General features: G+C 45.1%; 1 protein-coding gene across 2 annotated transcripts in view; it reads left to right on the top strand.

Moving 5' to 3' along the window:
• Nucleotides 1–20,810, top strand: part of CTSK (cathepsin K) — a 74,056-nt gene that overhangs the window by 14,026 nt on the left and 39,220 nt on the right. For both annotated transcript variants that reach the window (XM_069727178.1, XM_069727169.1), the window contains exons 3-4: nucleotides 367–489; nucleotides 871–1,026. In XM_069727178.1, the coding sequence (XP_069583279.1) occupies nucleotides 367–489; nucleotides 871–1,026 (279 nt within the window). The remainder of the gene's footprint in view (nucleotides 1–366; nucleotides 490–870; nucleotides 1,027–20,810) is intronic.

Below are 20,810 nucleotides of genomic sequence, written 5' to 3'. Positions count from 1 at the left end.
GACTGCACTGCTAACCACTGAGCCACCACACTGCCTGGTATGTCAGTATTTTGCAACAGTGCTTGCTTTGTGCATAAAACAAGCCCTACTATATGGACCCTTGAGGATAGGACCCAATCTAGGGTTATACTGCTCTTTATTCCTGAAGTAAATGATGTAGTATGGACACTATGGCACCCAGCTGCAAGAAGGAACATTTTCCTTATTGTACATCCTGTGATAAGAACCATCACCAGATTTGATGATACGCCCCATGCTCTTATATATGCCCCCAGTTTATGATGGGTTCCTCAAGTTTTTTTTTATAGTTGCTTACTGTTGAAGGAGCCCATTGACTTTTTAACCAGCTCTATCTCTCATTTACAGTCTGATGAGGTGATGAGGCGCTTAATCTGGGAGAAGAACTACAAGTACATCACCAACCACAACATGGAGTATTCTCAGGGTTTACACACCTACACGCTGGGCATGAACCAATTTGGAGATATGGTAAATTGCTACAATAAAGTCTGTGGTTAAAAGGCCCCAGTCATTGAATTCATGGTGGTATGGATCTACAGGTCTGATGTCCACCATGTTGAGGCAGTAGAAAACCAGAAATAGTTGTATGGATTAGTTTGAGATTGAATTCAATGTACAGTGTCTTGGAAATAATAATAATCTTTATTTGTATATAGCGCTAACATATTCCGCAGCGCTTTACAGTTTGCACACATTATCATCACTGTCCCCGATGGGGCTCACAATCTAAATTCCCTATCAGTATGTCTTTGAAATGTGGGAGGAAACCGGAGTACCCGGAGAAAACCCACGCAAACACGGGGATAAATATTATTTCCATTATTAATTTCATCTTTTAATCCTTTGAAGACAATTGAAGAAGTCGTCAGGACGATGACAGGTCTCAAAGTTCCCCCTCGAAATAGAGCCAGTAACATCACTGCTGCTGATGACGAAGTGATGGACGCTCTCTCTGACTCTATTGACTATAGGAAAAAAGGTTACGTCACACCAGTGAGGAACCAGGTAAGACAACGGAGCCCTTTTAAGAAAAAAATTGCCACATTTACATTAAAGAGGTGTAGGGATTCACGCTCTCTCGTAGGCATTAGGCGTTAGGTAGCGTTCACACAGGCAATGCATTTTTGGCCCAAACCCATGCAGTTTTTATTGCTTTCCACAGGTTGCACAGCACCAGGATAAATCCCGGCCTTGGCCAGTTGCTGACTACACAGAACAGACCCTGACTACTCATACACGGCTGAGCTAGCCCCAGCTTGGTCACACAAAGCAGCCACTGTCCATAGTAACCAGTGACACTTGCAGTTCTCTGCTGCATGCAGCCTGTGCGGACTCTTCTCAGAGAGGGATTCTGTCCTCTCTTTAGCTCCAAGACACATCCAGTCTGGTGCCCACAGTCTGGGTATTCACCAGATGCCACATTTGTCTCTGCTACATCCAGCATACTGACTCCATTCAGAAATAGACCTCAACATGTCTCTCGAGTCTCAGCTACAGTTCACATCTTGACTAGTCCCACAACTAATCTACTTCCTGTCTCTTAGATAAACTATAAAGGTCTTTCTATTCAAACCCTGCAGATCTGGGATTTTACTTTGTTTTTCACACCTTTGCTACAGGGGTTATTTTGGGACTACTAGATTAATAGGTGTTTGACTGTTTATCAGATAATCGAAAAGGCCTCTATATTCCAGCCAGTGCCAAATCTCCTTCATTGTTTAACATGACACAGTGCCATAATATAGTTGTGGTTGTGTCTGGTACTGCAGCAAAAGTGAACAGGACTGCTACTGCAGGTTATTAACCCCTTCATGACCCCAGCTTTTTGCAGTTTTGCGTTTAAGTTTTAACCCATATACCCACAAGGGTGGTTTGCACGTTAATGACCGGGCCAATTTTTACAATTCTGACCACTGTCCCTTTATGAGGTTATAACTGTGGAACGCTTCAACGGATCCCGGTGATTCTGACATTGTTTTCTCGTGACATATTGTACTTCATGATAGTGGTGAAAATTTATTTGATATTACCTGCGTTTATTTGTGAAAAAAACAGAAATTTGGCGAAAATTTTGATAATTTCGCAATTTTCCAACTTTGAATTTTTTTGCAATTAAATCACAGAGATATGTCACACAAAATACTTAATAAGTAACATTTCCCACATGTCTACTTTACATCAGCACAATTTTGGAACCAACATTTTTTTTGTTAGGGAGTTATAAGGGTTAAAATTTGACCAGCAATTTCTCATTTTTACAACACCATTTTTTTAGGGACCACATCTCATTTGAAGTCATTTTGAGGGGTCTATATGATAGAAAATAACCAAGAGTGACACCATTCTAAAAACTGCACCCCTCAAGGTGCTCAAAACCACATTCAAGAAGTTTATTAACCCTTCAGGTGTTTCACAGGAATTTTTGGAATGTTTAAATAAAAATGAACATTTAACTTTTTTTCACAAAAAAATTTACTTCAGCTCCAATTTGTTTTACTTTACCAAGGGTAACAGGAGAAAATGGACCCCAAAAGTTGTTGTACAATTTGTCCTGAGTACGCTGATACCCCTTATGTGGGGGTAAACCACTGTTTGGGCGCATGGCAGAGCTCGGAAGCGAAGGAGCACCATTTGACTTTTTAATGCAAAATTGACAGGAATTGAGATGGGACGCCATGTTGCGTTTGGAGAGCCCCTGATGTGCCTAAACATTGAAACCCCCCACAAGTGACACCATTTTGGAAAGTAGAACCCCTAAGGAACTTATCTAGATGTGTGGTGAGCACTTTCACCCATTAAGTGATTCACAGAAGTTTATAATGCAGAGCCGTAAAAATAAAAAATCATATTTTTTCACAAAAATTATCTTTTTGCCCCCAATTTTTTATTTTTCCAAGGGTAAGAGAAGAAATTCAACCCCCAAAGTTGTTGAACAATTTGTCCTGAGTACGCTGATTCCCCATATTTGGGGGTAAACAACTGTTTGGGCGCATGGGAGAGCTCGGAAGGGAAGGAGCGCCATTTGACTTTTGAATGCAAAATTGACTGGAATCGAGATGGGACACCATGTTGCGTTTGGAGAGCCCCTGATGTGCCTAAACATTGAAACCCCCCACAAGTTACACCATTTTGGAAAGTAGACCCCCTAAGGAACTTATCTAGATGTGTGGTGAGCACTTTGACCCACCAAGTGCTTCACACAAGTTTATAATGCAGAGCCGTAAAAATAGAAAATCATATTTTTTCACAAAAATTATCTTTTCGCCCCCAATTTTTTATTTTTGCCAAGGGTAAGAGAAGAAATTGGACCCCAAAAGTTGTTGTACAATTTGTCCTGAGTACGCTGATACCCCATATGTGGGGGTAAACCACACGCTCCGAAGGGAAGGAGCGCCATTTGACATTTCAATGCAAAATTAACTGGAATTGAGATGGGACGCCATGTTGCGTTTAGAGAGCCACTGATGTGCCTAAACATTGAAACCCCCCACAAGTGACACCATTTTGGAAAGTAGACCCCCCCCAAGTGTTTCACTACAGTTTATAACGCAGAGCCGTGAAAATAAAAAAAAAAATTTTCCCACAAAAATTAATTTTTAGCCCCCGGTTTTGTATTTTCCCAATGGTAACAGGAGAAATTGGACCCAAAAGTTGTTGTCCAATTTGTCCTGAGTACGCTGATACCCCATATGTGGGGGGGGAGACCACCGTTTGGGTGCATGGGAGGGCTTGGAAGGGAAAAAGCGCCATTTGGAATGCAGACTTAGATGGAATGGTCTGCAGGCATCACATTGCGTTTGCAGAGCCCCTAATGTACCTAAACAGTAGAAACTAGAGTTGAGCGACCTTGACCTTTTTAGAGTCGAGCCGGGTTTCGCGAAACCCGACTATCTCAAAAGTCGGGTCTAGTGAAATCGGCCGATTATGACGTAAAGTCGGGATCGACCGAAACACGAAACCCAATGCAAGTCAATGGGGCAGCATAGTCGGCAGTGAGTGGGGGCCAGGAAAACACCTAGAGTGCCCATTTTAATGTCAAAACCATCCATTCTTCTTAATGAAGCTTGTCAAGCGTAATTTACCTTATAATAATTGGAAGGCATTTGAAATTGGGGGTCATTTGGCTAAAGTTGTGGTGGGTAGGGCTGGTTCAAGTAATTAGTGGGCCCAGGAAATCTGGACCACGTCACGGCAGTGGAGCAGGGAGAGGTAAGTATTTCAACTTTGCAAGTGCTGTGAACCTGAGCAAGCAGGGGGGGCCCACTCGTTGGCATTGGCACTGGCACAGGGCCCCTCAAAGTACAGCGGTGTGTTTGCACGGCGGGGGCGCCTCCCACCGGCAGCAACACTTTTGCGTACCATGAGAGGCCCTGTGCCAGTGACGTCGCCAACTAGTATTCCTCCCCCCACCTGATGAAGGAACCTGCACTTTCATCTGCACCTTCCTGTTTGTCCCCGTGTAAGGTGGTATGGTATGCGGGAAGGGGGACCTGACTTTCAGCAGGGTCACAATCTTGCAGTGTAGCGTGCACGGGAAATGTTGCGTTATGGGTCAATGTACCAGCAGACTCATCTATCACTGGCTGGGCAATGGGCAGGATGAGGAGGAAACACAGATATAGGCCCAAAGAATAAAGTGGGCTAAATGCAGTTCAAAATTGGTAACACAGGACTAATCAGGGGGCATTGCAGTGGAGGACAACTGGAATGAGAGGCTGACACAGAGAGTAGGCCCAAATCAGTAAGTAGTCGAAATGCAGTTCAAAATTGGCAACAGTAGTAAACAGGCGGCACAGCTTTGTTCAGTGGAGGAGAACAGCAAGGAGTGGCAGACACCGATAGTAGGCCCCAACCCAACTAGTAGGCCAAATGCAGTCTAACATTAACAACTACTTAACGAGCGCCTGAAAACGGAATTTCAGGACAGGAAACCAGGAGAACAGCAAGGAGCGGCAGACACCGATAGTAGGCCCCAAACCAACTAGTACGCCAAATGCAGTTGTTCCGTTTAACCACAATTTAATGAGAGCCTGAAGATAGAAGTTCAGGAAAGGCAACCTGGAGAACACCTTGGAGTGGAACACACCATCTCTCTACACCCCATACCCAATTTGTAGGTCTAATGCAGCGTAGTTTCCAACAACTACTAAACGAGAGCATGATGATCGAAGCATTGGCGAGGAAACCTGGGGAACACCTTGGAGTGGAACACACCATCTCTCTACACCCCATACCCAATTTGTAGGCCTAATGCAGCGTAGTTTCCAACAACTACTAAACGAGAGCATGATGATCGAAGCATTGGCGAGGAAACCTGGGGAACACCTTGGAGTGGAACACACCATCTCTCTACAGTGGAACACACCATCTCTCTACACCCCATACCCAATTTGTAGGCCTAATGCAGCGTAGTTTCCAACAACTACTAAACGAGAGCCGGAAGATCGAAGCTCAGGAAAGGCAACCTGGAGAACACCTTGGAGTGGAACACACCATCTCTCTACACCCCATACCCAATTTGTAGGCCTAATGCAGCGTAGTTTCCAACAACTACTAAACGAGAGCCGGAAGATCGAAGCAATGGAGAGGAAACCTGGGGAACACCTTGGAGTGTAACACACCATCTCTCTACACCCCATACCCAATTTGTAGGCCTAATGCAGCGTAGTTTCCAACAACTACTAAATGAGAGCCGGAAGATCGAAGCAATGGAGAGGAAACCTGGGGAACACCTTGGAGTGTAACACACCATCTCTCTACACCCCATACCCAATTTGTAGGCCTAATGCAGCGTAGTTTCCAACAACTACTAAACGAGAGCATGAAGATCGAAGCAATGGAGAGGAAACCTGGGGAACACCTTGGAGTGGAACACACCATCTCTCTACACCCCATACCCAATTTGTAGGCCTAATGCAGCGTAGTTTCCAACAACTACTAAGGCTACGTTCACATTAGCGTCGCGTCGCTGTTGCGTCGGCGACGCAGCGGCGACGCAGCGGCGACGCGCCCCTATGTTTAACATAGGGGACGCGTGCGTCTTTTTGCACGCGTTTTCCGACACGTGCGTCGTTTTAGACGCTAGCGTCGGACGCAAGAAAACGCTACAAGTTGCATTTTTCTTGCGTCCGATTTCGGCAAAAAACGACGCACGCGTTTGCGCACGTTTTTCCGTGCGTCGCCGCTGCGTCGCCGACGCAACAGCGACGCGACGCTACTGTGAACGTAGACTAAACGAGAGCATGATGATCGAAGCATTGGCGAGGAAACCTGGGGAACACCTTGGAGTGGAACACACCATCTCTCTACAGTGGAACACACCATCTCTCTACACCCCATACCCAATTTGTAGGCCTAATGCAGCGTAGTTTCCAACAACTACTAAACGAGAGCCGGAAGATCGAAGCTCAGGAAAGGCAACCTGGGGAACACCTTGGAGTGGAACACACCATCTCTCTACACCCCATACCCAATTTGTAGGCCCAATGCAGCGTAGTTTCCAACAACTACTAAACGAGAGCCGGAAGATCGAAGCTCAGGAAAGGCAACCTGGGGAACACCTTGGAGTGTAACAAACCCTCTCTCTACACCACGGAAGGGCTGATTCTTAGGAAGGAAGGCTGTCGGAAAGAAGCAGGGCGCGTCCGAGGGTGATTATATTCTTATTAGGTATATACTCACCCTCGGACGCGCCCTGCTTCTTTATTTGTAATGAATGTTTATTTGCAATGTGGTTTTGACTTACTCTATTTTTTTGGTAAATAATGATTTTATTATTTTCATTGTTTTGCATCTTCTTGGCAATAATATAAAGAAGACGCGACAGGACAACACTCGGTGGATGCCATATCTGTGTTTAAAATTGAAAAAACCTTTCAGTTAACTACTTGCAGGAGAAAGTTATTATAGCTGGTGGCCATTTTTAGTACTGTACCAGATTTTTGTTGTATGTGTTTGTTTTTAATGTTAAAATGTCTGCATTTGATATCTCTCCAGTATTTTCTTTTTTATAAGCAAAATACTTATTTTTATATTTTCTGATGTTGGTTCAATCGGTACACGGGCAGCAGTGGTGTGGTCAGTGGAGGCCTAGTGGAAGGAGTGACCGCAGACAGGCATCGAAGGCCTAAAATAATAACACATGGCTGTAGGCAATTTTAAATTGGTTCCAGGGGTACACGGGCAGCAGTGGTGTGGTCAGTGGAGGCCTAGTGGAAGGAGTGACCGCAGACAGGCATCGAAGGCCTAAAATAATAACACATGGCTGTAGGCAATTTTAAATTGGTTCCAGGGGTACACGGGCAGCAGTGGTGTGGTCAGTGGAGGCCTAGTGGAAGGAGTGACCGCAGACAGGCATCGAAGGCCTAAAATAATAACACATGGCTGTAGGCAATTTTAAATTGGTTACAGGGGTACACGGGCAGCAGTGGTGTGGTCAGTGGAGGCCTAGTGGAAGGAGTCACCGCAGACAGGCATCGAAGGCCTAAAATAATAACACATGGTTGTAGGCAATTTTAAATTGGTTCCAGGGGTACACGGGCAGCAGTGGTGTGGTCAGTGGAGGCCTAGTGGAAGGAGTGACCGCAGACAGGCATCGAAGGCCTAAAATAATAACACATGGCTGTAGGCAATTTTAAATTGGTTCCAGGGGTACACGGGCAGCAGTGGTGTGGTCAGTGGAGGCCTAGTGGAAGGAGTGACCGCAGACAGGCATCGAAGGCCTAAAATAATAACACATGGCTGTAGGCAATTTTAAATTGGTTCCAGGGGTACACGGGCAGCAGTGGTGTGGTCAGTGGAGGCCTAGTGGAAGGAGTGACCGCAGACAGGCATCGAAGGCCTAAAATAATAACACATGGCTGTAGGCAATTTTAAATTGGTTCCAGGGGTACACGGGCAGCAGTGGTGTGGTCAGTGGAGGCCTAGTGGAAGGAGTGACCGCAGACAGGCATCGAAGGCCTAAAATAATAACAAATGGCTGTAGGCAATTTTAAATTGGTTCCAGGGGTACACGGGCAGCAGTGGTGTGGTCAGTGGAGGCCTAGTGGAAGGAGTGACCGCAGACAGGCATCGAAGGCCTAAAATAATAACACATGGCTGTAGGCAATTTTAAATTGGTTCCAGGGGTACACGGGCAGCAGTGGTGTGGTCAGTGGAGGCCTAGTGGAAGGAGTGACCGCAGACAGGCATCGAAGGCCTAAAATAATAACACATGGCTGTAGGCAATTTTAAATTGGTTACAGGGGTACACGGGCAGCAGTGGTGTGGTCAGTGGAGGCCTAGTGGAAGGAGTCACCGCAGACAGGCATCGAAGGCCTAAAATAATAACACATGGCTGTAGGCAATTTTAAATTGGTTCCAGGGGTACACGGGCAGCAGTGGTGTGGTCAGTGGAGGCCTAGTGGAAGGAGTGACCGCAGACAGGCATCGAAGGCCTAAAATAATAACACATGGCTGTAGGCAATTTTAAATTGGTTCCAGGGGTACACGGGCAGCAGTGGTGTGGTCAGTGGAGGCCTAGTGGAAGGAGTCACCGCAGACAGGCATCGAAGGCCTAAAATAATAACACATGGCTGTAGGCAATTTTAAATTGGTTACAGGGGTACATGGGCAGCAGTGGTGTGGTCAGTGGAGGCCTAGTGGAAGGAGTCACCACAGACAGGCATCGAAGGCCTAAAATAATAACACATGGCTGTAGGCAATTTTAAATTGGTTACAGGGGTACACGGGCAGCAGTGGTGTGGTCAGTGGAGGCCTAGTGGAAGGAGTGACCACAGACAGGCATCGAAGGCCTAACATAACAAAAATGTCAATACAATGGTATTGTCAGTGGCAGGCATTGAAGGATGTCAGCGCATAGACTAAACATTGGTGGAGCTGTGAGATAATTTTGCAAGTGGTAGAGCACTGTTTGAGCTGGGGTGGGGGGAAACTGTCTTGTGGCCGGCGGTACAGGCCCAGGGCCCCTCATATTACAACGGTGTGTCTGACGTTGGGTGCGCACCACCACCGCCAGAGACACTTTATTGTACTAGGAGGGACCCAGTGGCAGTGCCGTCGACCAAAAGCGGGCTCACCCACCTCTTCAGACAAACTGCACTCTCACGGGTGCTGTCGCCAAGTGTCGATACCACGGCCCCGTGTGGGGAGTTTGGCCATTTAGTGAGGTGTAAACATGTCGTATGCTGGACAATCAGGTGCAGAAAATTACGAGATTGGAAAAGGCATTCAGAATAGTCCACAGGCAAGACCTTTTCATAGGAAAGCTAGGTGTCAGCCGGGCAAGGTGGGGCAAAAGATTTCGAAATCCAGTTGTGGTTCATTTTAATGAAGGTTAGATCATCTACATTTTGGGTAGCCAGACGAGTCCTTTTTTCTGTTAGTATTGAACCTGCAGCACTGAATACTCTTTCTGATAGGACACTAGCTGCCAGGCAAGCAAGCTCCTGCAATGCATATTCTGCCAATTCTGGCCAGGTGTCTAATTTTGATGCCCAGTAATCAAATGGGAATGACGGTTGAGGGAGAACATCGATAAGGGATGAAAAATAGTTTGTAACCATACTGGACAAATGTTGTCTCCTGTCACTTTGAATTGATGCTGCAGTACCTGTCCTGTCTGCGGTCATAGCAAAATCACTCCACAACCTGGTCAGAAAACCCCTCTGGCCAACGCCACTTCTGATTTCTGCCCCTCTAACTCCTCTGGTCTGCTGGCCCCTGCAGCTCGTGTGAGAACGATCACGGGCGCTGTGTGCAGGGAATGCCAGAAGCAAACGGTCAACAAGAGTTGATTGTTTGGTTGCTAATATTAGTTCCAAGTTCTCATGTGGCATTATATTTTGCAATTTGCCTTTATAGCGAGGATCAAGGAGGCAGGCCAACCAGTAATCGTCATCATTCATCATTTTAGTTATGCGTGTGTCCCTTTTGAGGATACGTAAGGCATAATCCGCCATGTGGGCCAAAGTTCCAGTTCTCAAATCTGCGGTTGTGCTTGGTTGAGGGGCAGTTTCAGGCAAATCCACGTCACTTGTGTCCCTCAAAAAAACAGAACCCGGCCTTGCCGCGCCACCAATTTCCAGTGGCCCCGGAAAAGCTTCCTCATTAAAAATATAATCATCCCCATCATCCTCCTCGTCCTCCTCCTCCTCTTCGCCCGCTACCTCGTCCTGTACACTGCCCTGGCCAGACAATGGCTGACTGTCATCAAGGCTTTCCTCTTCCTCAGCTGCAGACGCCTGATCCTTTATGTGCGTCAAACTTTGCATCAGCAGACGCATTAGGGGGATGCTCATGCTTATTATGGCGTTGTCTGCACTAACCAGCCGTGTGCATTCCTCAAAACACTGAAGGACTTGACACATGTCTTGAATCTTCGACCACTGCACACCTGACAACTCCATGTCTGCCATCCTACTGCCTGCCCGTGTATGTGTATCCTCCCACAAAAACATAACAGCCCGCCTCTGTTCACACAGTCTCTGAAGCATGTGCAGTGTTGAGTTCCACCTTGTTGCAACGTCTATGATTAGGCGATGCTGGGGAAGGTTCAAAGAACGCTGATAGGTCTGCATACGGCTGGAGTGTACGGGCGAACGGCGGATATGTGAGCAAAGTCCACGCACTTTGAGGAGCAGGTCGGATAACCCCGGATAACTTTTCAGGAAGCACTGCACCACCAGGTTTAAGGTGTGAGCCAGGCAAGGAATGTGTTTCAGTTGGGAAAGGGAGATGGCAGCCATGAAATTCCTTCCGTTATCACTCACTACCTTGCCTGCCTCAAGATCTACAATGCCCAGCCACGACTGCGTTTCTTTCTGCAAGAACTCGGACAGAACTTCCGCGGTGTGTCTGTTGTCGCCCAAACACTTCATAGCCAATACAGCCTGCTGACGTTTGCCAGTAGCTGCCCCATAATGGGAGACCTGGTGTGCAACAGTGGCAGCTGCGGATGGAGTGGTTGTGCGACTGCGGTCTGTGTACGAGCTCTCGCTTCTGCAGGAGGGCGAAGAGGAGGAGGAGGGGGTGCGAACGGCTACAGCCAATTGTTTCCTAGACCGTGGGCTAGGCAGAACTGTCCCAAACTTGCTGTCCCCTGTGGACCCTGCATCCACCACATTTACCCAGTGTGCCGTGATGGACACGTAACGTCCCTGGCCATGCCTACAGGTCCATGCATCTGTTGTCAGGTGCACCTTTGTGCTCACAGATTGCCTGAGTGCATGGACGATGCGCTCTTTAACATGCTGGTGGAGGGCTGGGATGGCTTTTCTGGAAAAAAAGTGTTGACTGGGTAGCTCGTAGCGTGGTACAGCGTAGTCCATCAGGGCTTTGAAAGCTTCGCTTTCAACTAACCGGTAGGGCATCATCTCTAACGAGATTAGTCTAGCTATGTGTGCGTTCAAACCCTGTGTACGCGGATGCGAGGCTAAGTACTTCCTTTTTCTAACCATAGTCTCATGTAGGGTGAGCTGGACTGGAGAGCTGGAGATCGTGGAACTAGCGGGGGTGCCGGTGGACATGGCAGACTGAGAGACGGTGGGAGATGGTATTGTTGCCACCGGTGCCCTAGATGCAGTGTTTCCTACTACGAAACTGGTGATTCCCTGACCCTGACTGCTTTGGCCTGGCAAAGAAACCTGCACAGATACTGCAGGTGGTTCGGAAAATGGTGGCCCTACACTGCCGGAAGGGATGTTGGGTTGCTGACTAGCTTCATTGGCCGAGGGTGCTACAACCTTAAGGGACGTTTGATAGTTAGTCCAGGCTTGCAAATGCATGGTGGTTAAATGTCTATGCATGCAACTTGTATTGAGACTTTTCAGATTCTGTCCTCTGCTTAAGGTAGTTGAACATTTTTGACAGATGACTTTGCGCTGATCAATTGGATGTTGTTTAAAAAAATGCCAGACTGCACTCTTTCTAGCATCGGATACCTTTTCAGGCATTGCAGACTGAGCTTTAACCGGATGGCCACGCTGTCCTCCAACAGGTTTTGGCTTTGCCACGCGTTTTGGGCAAGATACGGGCCCGGCAGATGGAACCTGTTGCGATGTTGATGCCTGCTGCGGCCCCTCCTCCTCCGCTTCAGAACTGCTGCCGCCTGCACCCTGTTCCCCCAATGGCTGCCAATCGGGGTCAAGAACTGGGTCATCTATTACCTCTTCTTGTAGCTCGTGTGCAACTTCGTCTGTGTCACCGTGTCAGTCGGTGGTATAGCGTTCGTGATGGGGCAACATAGTCTCATCAGGGTCTGATTTTTGATCAGCACCCTGCGAGGGCAATGTTGTGGTCTGAGTCAAAGGACCAGCATAGTAGTCTGGCTGTGGCTGTGCATCAGTGCACTCCATGTCAGATTCAACTTGTAATGGGCATGGACTGTTAACTGCTTCACTTTCTAAGCCAGGGATGGTATGTGTAAAGAGCTCCATGGAGTAACCCGTTGTGTCGCCTGCTGCATTCTTCTCTGTTGTTGTTTTTGCTGAAGAGGACAAGGAAGCGACTTGTCCCTGACCGTGAACATCCACTAACGACGCGCTGCTTTGACATTTACCAGTTTCACGAGAGGAGACAAAAGAGCTAGAGGCTGAGTCAGCAAGATAAGCCAAAACTTGCTCTTGCTGCTCCGGCTTTAAAAGCGGTTTTCCTACTCCCAGAAAAGGGAGCGTTCGAGGCCTTGTGTAGCCAGACGACGAACCTGGCTCCACAGCTCCAGACTTAGGTGCAATATTTTTTTTCCCACGACCAGCTGATGCTCCACCACTACCACTACCCTCATTACCAGCTGACAATGAACGCCCCCGGCCACGACCTCTTCCACCATACTTCCTCATTGTTTTAAAAACGTAAACAAACTAACGGTATTTGCTGCTGTCACACAAATTACACGGTGAGCTATAACTTCAGTATGATTTAGCTACCCCTTTACAGGTGAGTGAGACCACAACGAAAATCAGGCACAATGTTACACACTCTGTTGTTGGTGGCAACAAATGAGAGAGATGCCACACACGCAGGACTGTCACTGAAGCACAAATGTAAATATTAATCTCCCACTGATTTGATTTTTTTTTTTTTTAAGGGAGACTTTAGGAAAAAAAAAAAAATAGAATAAAATGATTTTTTTCAGGAAGAATTTAGAAACCAAAGAAAATAAAATGATTTTTTCAGGGAGAATTTAGAAAACAAATAAAACAAAAAAAGGCTTTCTATGGCCCACTGAGTGAGAGATGACGCACACAGGAGTCAGGAGTGGCACACAAGCCCAGAGGCCAATATTTATCTCCCACTGATTGATGTAGTGATTTTTTCAGGTAGATTTTGGAACCCAAATCAAGCTAAAAAAAATAATAGGCTTTCTATGGCCCACAATTGGAGAGAGAGAGAGAGATGGCACACCCAGGAGTCAAGACTGGCACACAAGCAGAAAGGGCAATATTAATCTCCCACTGATTTGTTTTTTTTTGTTTTTTTTTCAAGGAGACTTTAGGAAAAAAAAATAGAATAAAATGATTTTTTCAGGAAGAATTTAGAAAACAAATAAAACAAAAAAAGGCTTTCTATGGCCCACTGAGTGAGAGATGACGCACACAGGAGTCAGGAGTGGCACACAAGCCCAGAGGCCAATATTTATCTCCCACTGATTGATGTAGTGATTTTTTCAGGTAGATTTTGGAACCCAAATCAAGCTAAAAAAATAATAGGCTTTCTATGGCCCACAATTGGAGAGAGAGAGAGAGATGGCACACCCAGGAGTCAAGACTGGCACACAAGCAGAAAGGTCAATATTAATTTCCCGCTGATTTGTTTTTTTTTTTTTTTTTTTTTTCAGGGAGACTTTAGGAAAAAAAAAAAAAAAGAATAAAATGATTTTTTCAGGAAGAATTTAGAAACCAAAGAAAATAAAATGATTTTTTCAGGGAGAATTTAGAAAACAAATAAAACAAAAAAAGGCTTTCTATGGCCCACTGAGTGAGAGATGACGCACACAGGAGTCAGGAGTGGCACACAAGCCCAGAGGCCAATATTTATCTCCCACTTTTTTTTTTTGTTCCAGGGAAAATTTATAAACCCAAAAAAAAAAAAAATAAATAGGCTTTCTATGGCCCACTATCTGAGAGACAGAGAGAGATGGCACGCTTAGGACTGGCACACAAGCCCAAAGGCCAATATTAATCTCCCTTTTTTTTTTAAGGGAGAATTTATAAAACCAAAAAAAAAATAAATAAATAGGCTTTCTATGGCACACTATTTGTGAGAGAGATGGCACGCTCAGGACTGGCACACAAGCCCAGAGGCCAATATTAATCTCCCACTTTTTTTTTTTTTTTCCAGGGAAAATTTATAAACCCAATAAAAAAATAAATAAATAAATAGGCTTTCTATGGCCCACTATCTGAGAGAGAGAGATGGCACGCTTAGGACTGGCACACAAGCCCAAAGGCCAATATTAATCTCCCACTGATTGATTTATTGATTTTTTCAGGTAGAATTTAGAACCCAAATAAAGCAAAAAAAAAAAAAAAATGGGCTTTCTATGGCCCACTGAGTGAGTGATGATGCACACAGGAGTCAGGAGTGGCACACAAGCCCTGAGGCCAATATTTTTCTCCCACTGATTGATGTAGTGATTTTTTCAGGTAGATTTTAGAACCAAAATCAAGCAAAAAAATAAATAGGCTTTCTATGGCCCACTGAGTGAGTGATGATGCACACAGGAGTCAAGAGTGGCACACAAGCCCTGAGGCCAATATTTTTCTCCCACTGATTGATGTAGTGATTTTTTCAGGTAGATTTTATAACCCAAATCAAGCAAAAAAATAAATAGGCTTTCTATGGCCCACTGAGTGAGAGATGACACAGACAGGGATGGCACTCTAGCAGAAATGTCAATCTTAATCTCCCACAAAAAAAAAAAAAAAACAGGGAGTGTCCTTCAATTACTATCTCCCTGCAGTAATCTCAGCCAGGTATGGCAGGCAGCAATAAGGAGTGGACTGATGCACAAATTAAATAAAAAGTGTGTACAAACCAAAAAGATAGATGTGCAGAAAGGAAGGAACAAGAGGATTTGTGCTTTGAAAAAAGCATTTGGTTTGCACAGCGGCGTACACACAGCAATGCAGCTATCAGGGAGCCTTCTAGGGCAGCCCAATGAGCTACAGCGCTGAGGGGGGAAAAAAAAAATGTAGCTTCCACTGTCCCTGCACACCGAAGGTGGTGTTGGGCAGTGGACATCGCTACAGCACAAGCGGTTTGGTGGTTAATGGACCCTGCCTAACGCTATCCCTGCTTCTGACGAAGCGGCAGCAACCTCTCCCTAAGCTCAGATCAGCAGCAGTAACATGGCGGTCGGCGGGAACGCCCCTTTATAGCCCCTGTGACGCCGCAGACAGCAAGCCAATCACTGCAATGCCCTTCTCTAAGATGGTGGGGACCAGGACCTATGTCATCACGCTGCCCACACTCTGCGTTTACCTTCATTGGCTGAGAAATGGCGCTTTTCGCGTCATTGAAACGCGACTTTGGCGCGAAAGTCGCGTACCGCATGGCCGACCCCGCACAGGGGTCGGATCGGGTTTCATGAAACCCGACTTTGCCAAAAGTCGGCGACTTTTGAAAATGAACGACCCGTTTCGCTCAACCCTAGTAGAAACCCCCCACAAGTGACCCCATATTGGAAACTAGACCACCCAAGGAACTTATCTAGATGTGTTGTGAGAATTTTGAACCCCCAAGTGTTTCACTACAGTTTATAACGCAGAGCCGTGAAAATAAAAAATCTTTTTTTTCCACAAAAATTATTTTTTATCCTCCAGTTTTGTATTTTCCCAAGGGTAACAGGAGAAATTGGACCCCAAAAGTTGTTGTCCAATGTGTCCTGAGTACGCTGATACCCCATATGTTGGGGTAAACCCCTGTTTGGCGCATGGGAGAGCTCAGAAGGGAAGGAGCACTGTTTTACTTTTTCAACGCAGAATTGGCTGGAATTGAGACCAGACGCCATGTCGCATTTGGAGAGCCCCTGATGTGCCTAAACAGTGGAAACCCCCCAATTATAACTGAAACCCTAATCCAAACACACCCCTAACCCTAATCCCAACGGTAACCCTAACCACACCCCTAATCCTGATCCCAACCCTATTCCCACCAGTAAATGTAATCCAAACCCTAACTTTAGCCCCAACCCTAACCCTAACTTTAGCCCCAACCCTAACTGTAGCCTTAACCCTAGCCCCAACCCTAACCCTAGCCCTAACCCTAGCCCTAACCCTAACCCTAGCCCTAACCCTAGCCCTAACCCTAGCCCTAACCCTAGACCTAACCCTAGCCCTAACTCAAACCCTAATGGGAAAATTGAAATAAATACATTTTTTTAATTTTTCCCTAACTAAGGGGGTGATGAAGGGGGGTTTGATTTACTTTTATAGTGGTTTTTTTAGTGGATTTTTATGATTGGCAGCCGTCACACACTGAAAGACGCTTTTTATTGCAAAAAATATTTTTTGCGTTACCACATTTTGAGAGCTATAATTTTTCCATATTTGGGTCCACAGAGTCATGTGAGGTCTTGTTTTTGCGGAACAAGTTGATGCTTTTATTGGTAACATTTTCGGGCACGTGACATTTTTTGATCGTTTTTTATTCTGATTTTTGGGAGGCAGAATGACCAAAAACCAGCTATTCATGAATTTCTTTTGGGGGAGGCGTTTATACCGTTCCGCATCTGGTAAAATTGATAAAGCAGTTTTATTCTTCGGGTCAGTACGATTACAGCGATACCTCATTTATATTTTTTTTTATCTTTTGTCGCTTTTATACGATAAAAACTATTTTATAGAAAAAATAATTATTTTTGCATCGTTTTATTCTGAGGACTATAACTTTATTATTTTTTCTTTGATGACGCTGTATAGCGGCTCGTTTTTTGCGGGACAAGATGATGTTTTCAGTGGTACCATGGTTATTTATATCCATCTTTTTGACTGTGTGTCATTCCACTATTTGTTAGGCAGTATGATAATAAAGCGTTATTTTTTGCTTCGTTTTTTTTTCTTTACGGTGTTCACTAAATGGGTTAACTAGTGGGACAGTTTTATTGGTTGAGTCGTTACGGATGCGGCGATACTAAATATGTGTACTTTTATTGTTTTTTATTTATTTAGATAAAGAAATGTATTTATAGGAACTATATATATATATATATATATATATATATATATATATATATTAGGAATTTTTTAAATTTTTTTTTACACATGTGAATATTCTTTTTTTTACACTATAACATTGTTATAGTGTAAGATCGCTGATCTGACAATTTGCTGTGCACTGTGTCAGATCAGCGATCTGACGTGCACTCCTGCAGGCTTACCAGCGCTTGCTCTGAGCAGGCGCTGGTAAGCCACCTCCTTGCAGGACCTGGATGTAGCCCCCCCGGCCATTTTGGATCCGGGCCTGCTGTTGGGAGGAGGAGGTAAGAGACCCTCGCAGCAACGCAATCACATTGCGTTGCTCCGGGGGTCTTGGGGAAGCACGCAGGGAGCCCCCTCCCTGCGCGATGCTTCCCTATACCGCCGGAACACTGCGATCATGTTTGATTGCAGTGTGCCGGGGGTTAATGTGCCGGGGGCGGTCCGTGACCGCTCCTGGCACATAGTGCCGGATGTCAGCTGCGATAGTCAGCTGACACCCGGCCGCGATCGGCCGCGCTCCCTGTTGTGAATTCTGTTGTCGGGCTCCCTCCTGTGGTCATCAATGGTACTTCGGCTGGTTCTATCCATGGAATTCCTCTTTTGGCTGTGGGTGTTTCTGAGTTTCCTTTCACAGGTGACGAGGTTAATTCGTTAGCTTGCTGCTCTATTTAACTCCACTTAGATCTTTGCTCCATGCCACCTGTCAATGTTCCAGTATTGGTCTTGTTCACTCCTGGATCGTTCTTGTGACCTGTCTTCCCAGTAGAAGCTAAGTGCCTGCCTGTTTTTCTCTGGTTTGCTATTTTTCTGTCCAGCTTGCTATTTTGTTGTTGTCTTGCTTGCTGGAAGCTCTGGGACGCAGAGGGGGCGCCTCCGCACCGTGAGTCGGTGCGGAGGGTCTTTTTGCGCCCTCTGCGTGGTCTTTTTGTAGGTTTTTGTGCTGACCGCAAAGCTACCTTTCCTATCCTTGGTCTGTTCAGTAAGTCGGGCCTCACTTTGCTAAATCTATTTCATCTCTGTGTTTGTATTTTCATCTTTACTCACAGTCATTATATGTGGGGGGCTGCCTTTTCCTTTGGGGAATTTCTCTGAGGCAAGGTAGGCTTTATTTTTCTATCTTCAGGGCTAGCTAGTTTCTTAGGCTGTGCCGAGTTGCATAGGGAGCGTTAGGAGCAATCCACGGCTATTTCTAGTGTGTGTGATAGGATTAGGGATTGCGGTCAGCAGAGTTCCCACGTCCCAGAGCTCGTCCTTTATTATCAGTAACAACCAGGTCATTCCGTGTGCTCTTAACCACCAGGTCCATTATTGTCCTGACCACCAGGTCATAACAGCTCCCCCAGTGAGCGCGGACGATCGCATATGATGTACTATCCCGTCGGTGGTCATACGGGCCCACCCCACCTCGACGGGATAGTACGTCTAATGTCAGAAAGGAGTTAAACTTTTATATTTTTTTATTTTTTCATATTTTTAAAAACATTTTTATTTTTTATTTTTGCCATGCTTCAATAGCCATGGGAGGCTAGAAGCTGGCATAGCCTAATCGGCTCTGCTACATAGGAGCAATGCATAGATTTCTCCTATGTAGCTGAATTACAGCATTGCTATGAGCGCCAACTACAGGGTGGCGCTCACAGCAATCCGGCATCAACCACCATAGAGGTCTCAAGGAGACCTCTGGTTGTCATGCCGACGCATCGCTGACCCTCGATCACGTGACGGGGGTCAGCGATGCGCTCATTTCCGGCCCGATGGCAGGAAGAGCTTGCTAAATGCCGCTGTCAGCATTTGACAGCAGCATTTAACTAGTTAATAACGGCGGGAGGATCGCGATTCCACCCGCCGCTATTGCGGGCTCATGTCAGCTGTATAAAACAGCTGACATGTCCCGGCTTTGACGCAGGCTCACCCCCAGAGCCCACATCAAAGCGGGGGGGTCTGACCTCGGACATACTATCCCATCCGAGGTCAGAAAGGGGTTAAAAAAAATTGTGGGTTCAAGTCCCATATAGGGAAAAAGATGTTTAAAAAGAAAAAAAGAGTTGAGTTTGGCGTAGTTCAGCACAGCAACCAAACTGCACATGTGGAGGCATTCGCAAACAGCGTACGTCCCTACGTACCCAATGATAAAGATAGGTACGAAGGGCACCTCTAGACGCAAGTAGGCAAAGGCAGAGCGTAGGCGTGGTTTCAGGAAGGAAGTAGGGAGGAAGTACGCTGCCATCCGCAGCCCTCCTGTACGCAAGTCTGAAACCAGCTTTACCCATTTAAAAATAAAGAAATAAAAAATAGTGTAAATGCTGTAAAAAAAAAAAAATGTAAACAGTAGAATTGCTGTTAAAAAGCGATCATGACCCCTTATGGAATACACTACATATGGTACCAAAGAAAATTAGATTGGTCGTCATGCAAGGAAATAAGCTTTCACACAGCATCCGCAGAAAAATAAAAAGTATACGTCCTAAAAAATGGCGACACAAACCAAGTAGTTTTTTTTTAATTCTGATTTAATTTTTTAACCACTAAAATGAAAAACCTATACAAGTTTAGAATCGCCGTAATTGTAACGACCCAGAGGTCTCTTTTTCTTTTCAACTTTTTTTATTGGTGTTTTTAAGGGAAAGCACAAAAGAAGATACAGCTGCAACAGCCATGATAAGAAGAAAATGAAAAATAAAAAAAGAAAGCCAAATCAAAGGAAATTCACAGAATAGCAGATATTATAACCAGTTACTTTTTTTGAATGTCCAAAGATAGATCAGTTTTCTGAATTATCATATGTGAAAGAATTACATAAATCCAAGTATCTATTTCAGTGCAAATTACTTATAAAACTATACAAAATAAAGAGAGCAAAACCTTAGTGACTCTGTCACCAGGTCCAAAGTGTCCAGTTTTTGCTTTTATTTTATTCTCGTCTCCCCTGAGTATTCTGTTTTTGTTTCTTGTTTTTAAACCGACATATGGTTCCAGAGAGAGGGGCCTTTTTATTTGGTGGTATTTTTTATGGTCCTTATCAAAGAGGCGTGCTCACATGGTCATTATATGGAGCTTCATAAAAACATGCCCCAGAGGATCTATAAAGCCAAAAATGTAGTGATATGGAAATTTGGGTTGGATAAATCTATCCCGTGTGTGCTGTGGCCGTTCCCAATAAGACTGAGTATTTTGAGCGCTCATCAAGAATGAGTCTGTACATGATTGTGACAGGAAAGCATTCCATCAATACTGATCCTTTATTTCCTGATACATAGTTTTATAATTGCATATAGAAAGGAGTGGTTAGGGGTGGTTAGTTAATTAACATATTGTCTAGCTCCTCTGTTATTGGTTATCTGAATATATATGGAATATTGTGATTAATGCACATATGACTGCTGATTAAGCAACTAAAATGTATCTCTGCATCTAGGACAAAGTTGAGACATCTCATCAGCACTTAAGACATCTGGAGTTCTTCCGCTTTTTTGGGTGGAAATCACCGAACAGTCTGTCTGGCTTATATCAGTTTATGTCAGCCATTTTAAGCAATTGATTATAGTGTATATAGATATATTTGCGTTTATATGAGTATATATGATTATAGAG

This window comes from Ranitomeya imitator, chromosome 1 (assembly GCF_032444005.1).
Source record: "Ranitomeya imitator isolate aRanImi1 chromosome 1, aRanImi1.pri, whole genome shotgun sequence".
In the NCBI taxonomy this organism is placed as follows: domain Eukaryota; kingdom Metazoa; phylum Chordata; class Amphibia; order Anura; family Dendrobatidae; genus Ranitomeya; species Ranitomeya imitator.
This window is presented reverse-complemented; position numbering and strand designations above follow the sequence as displayed.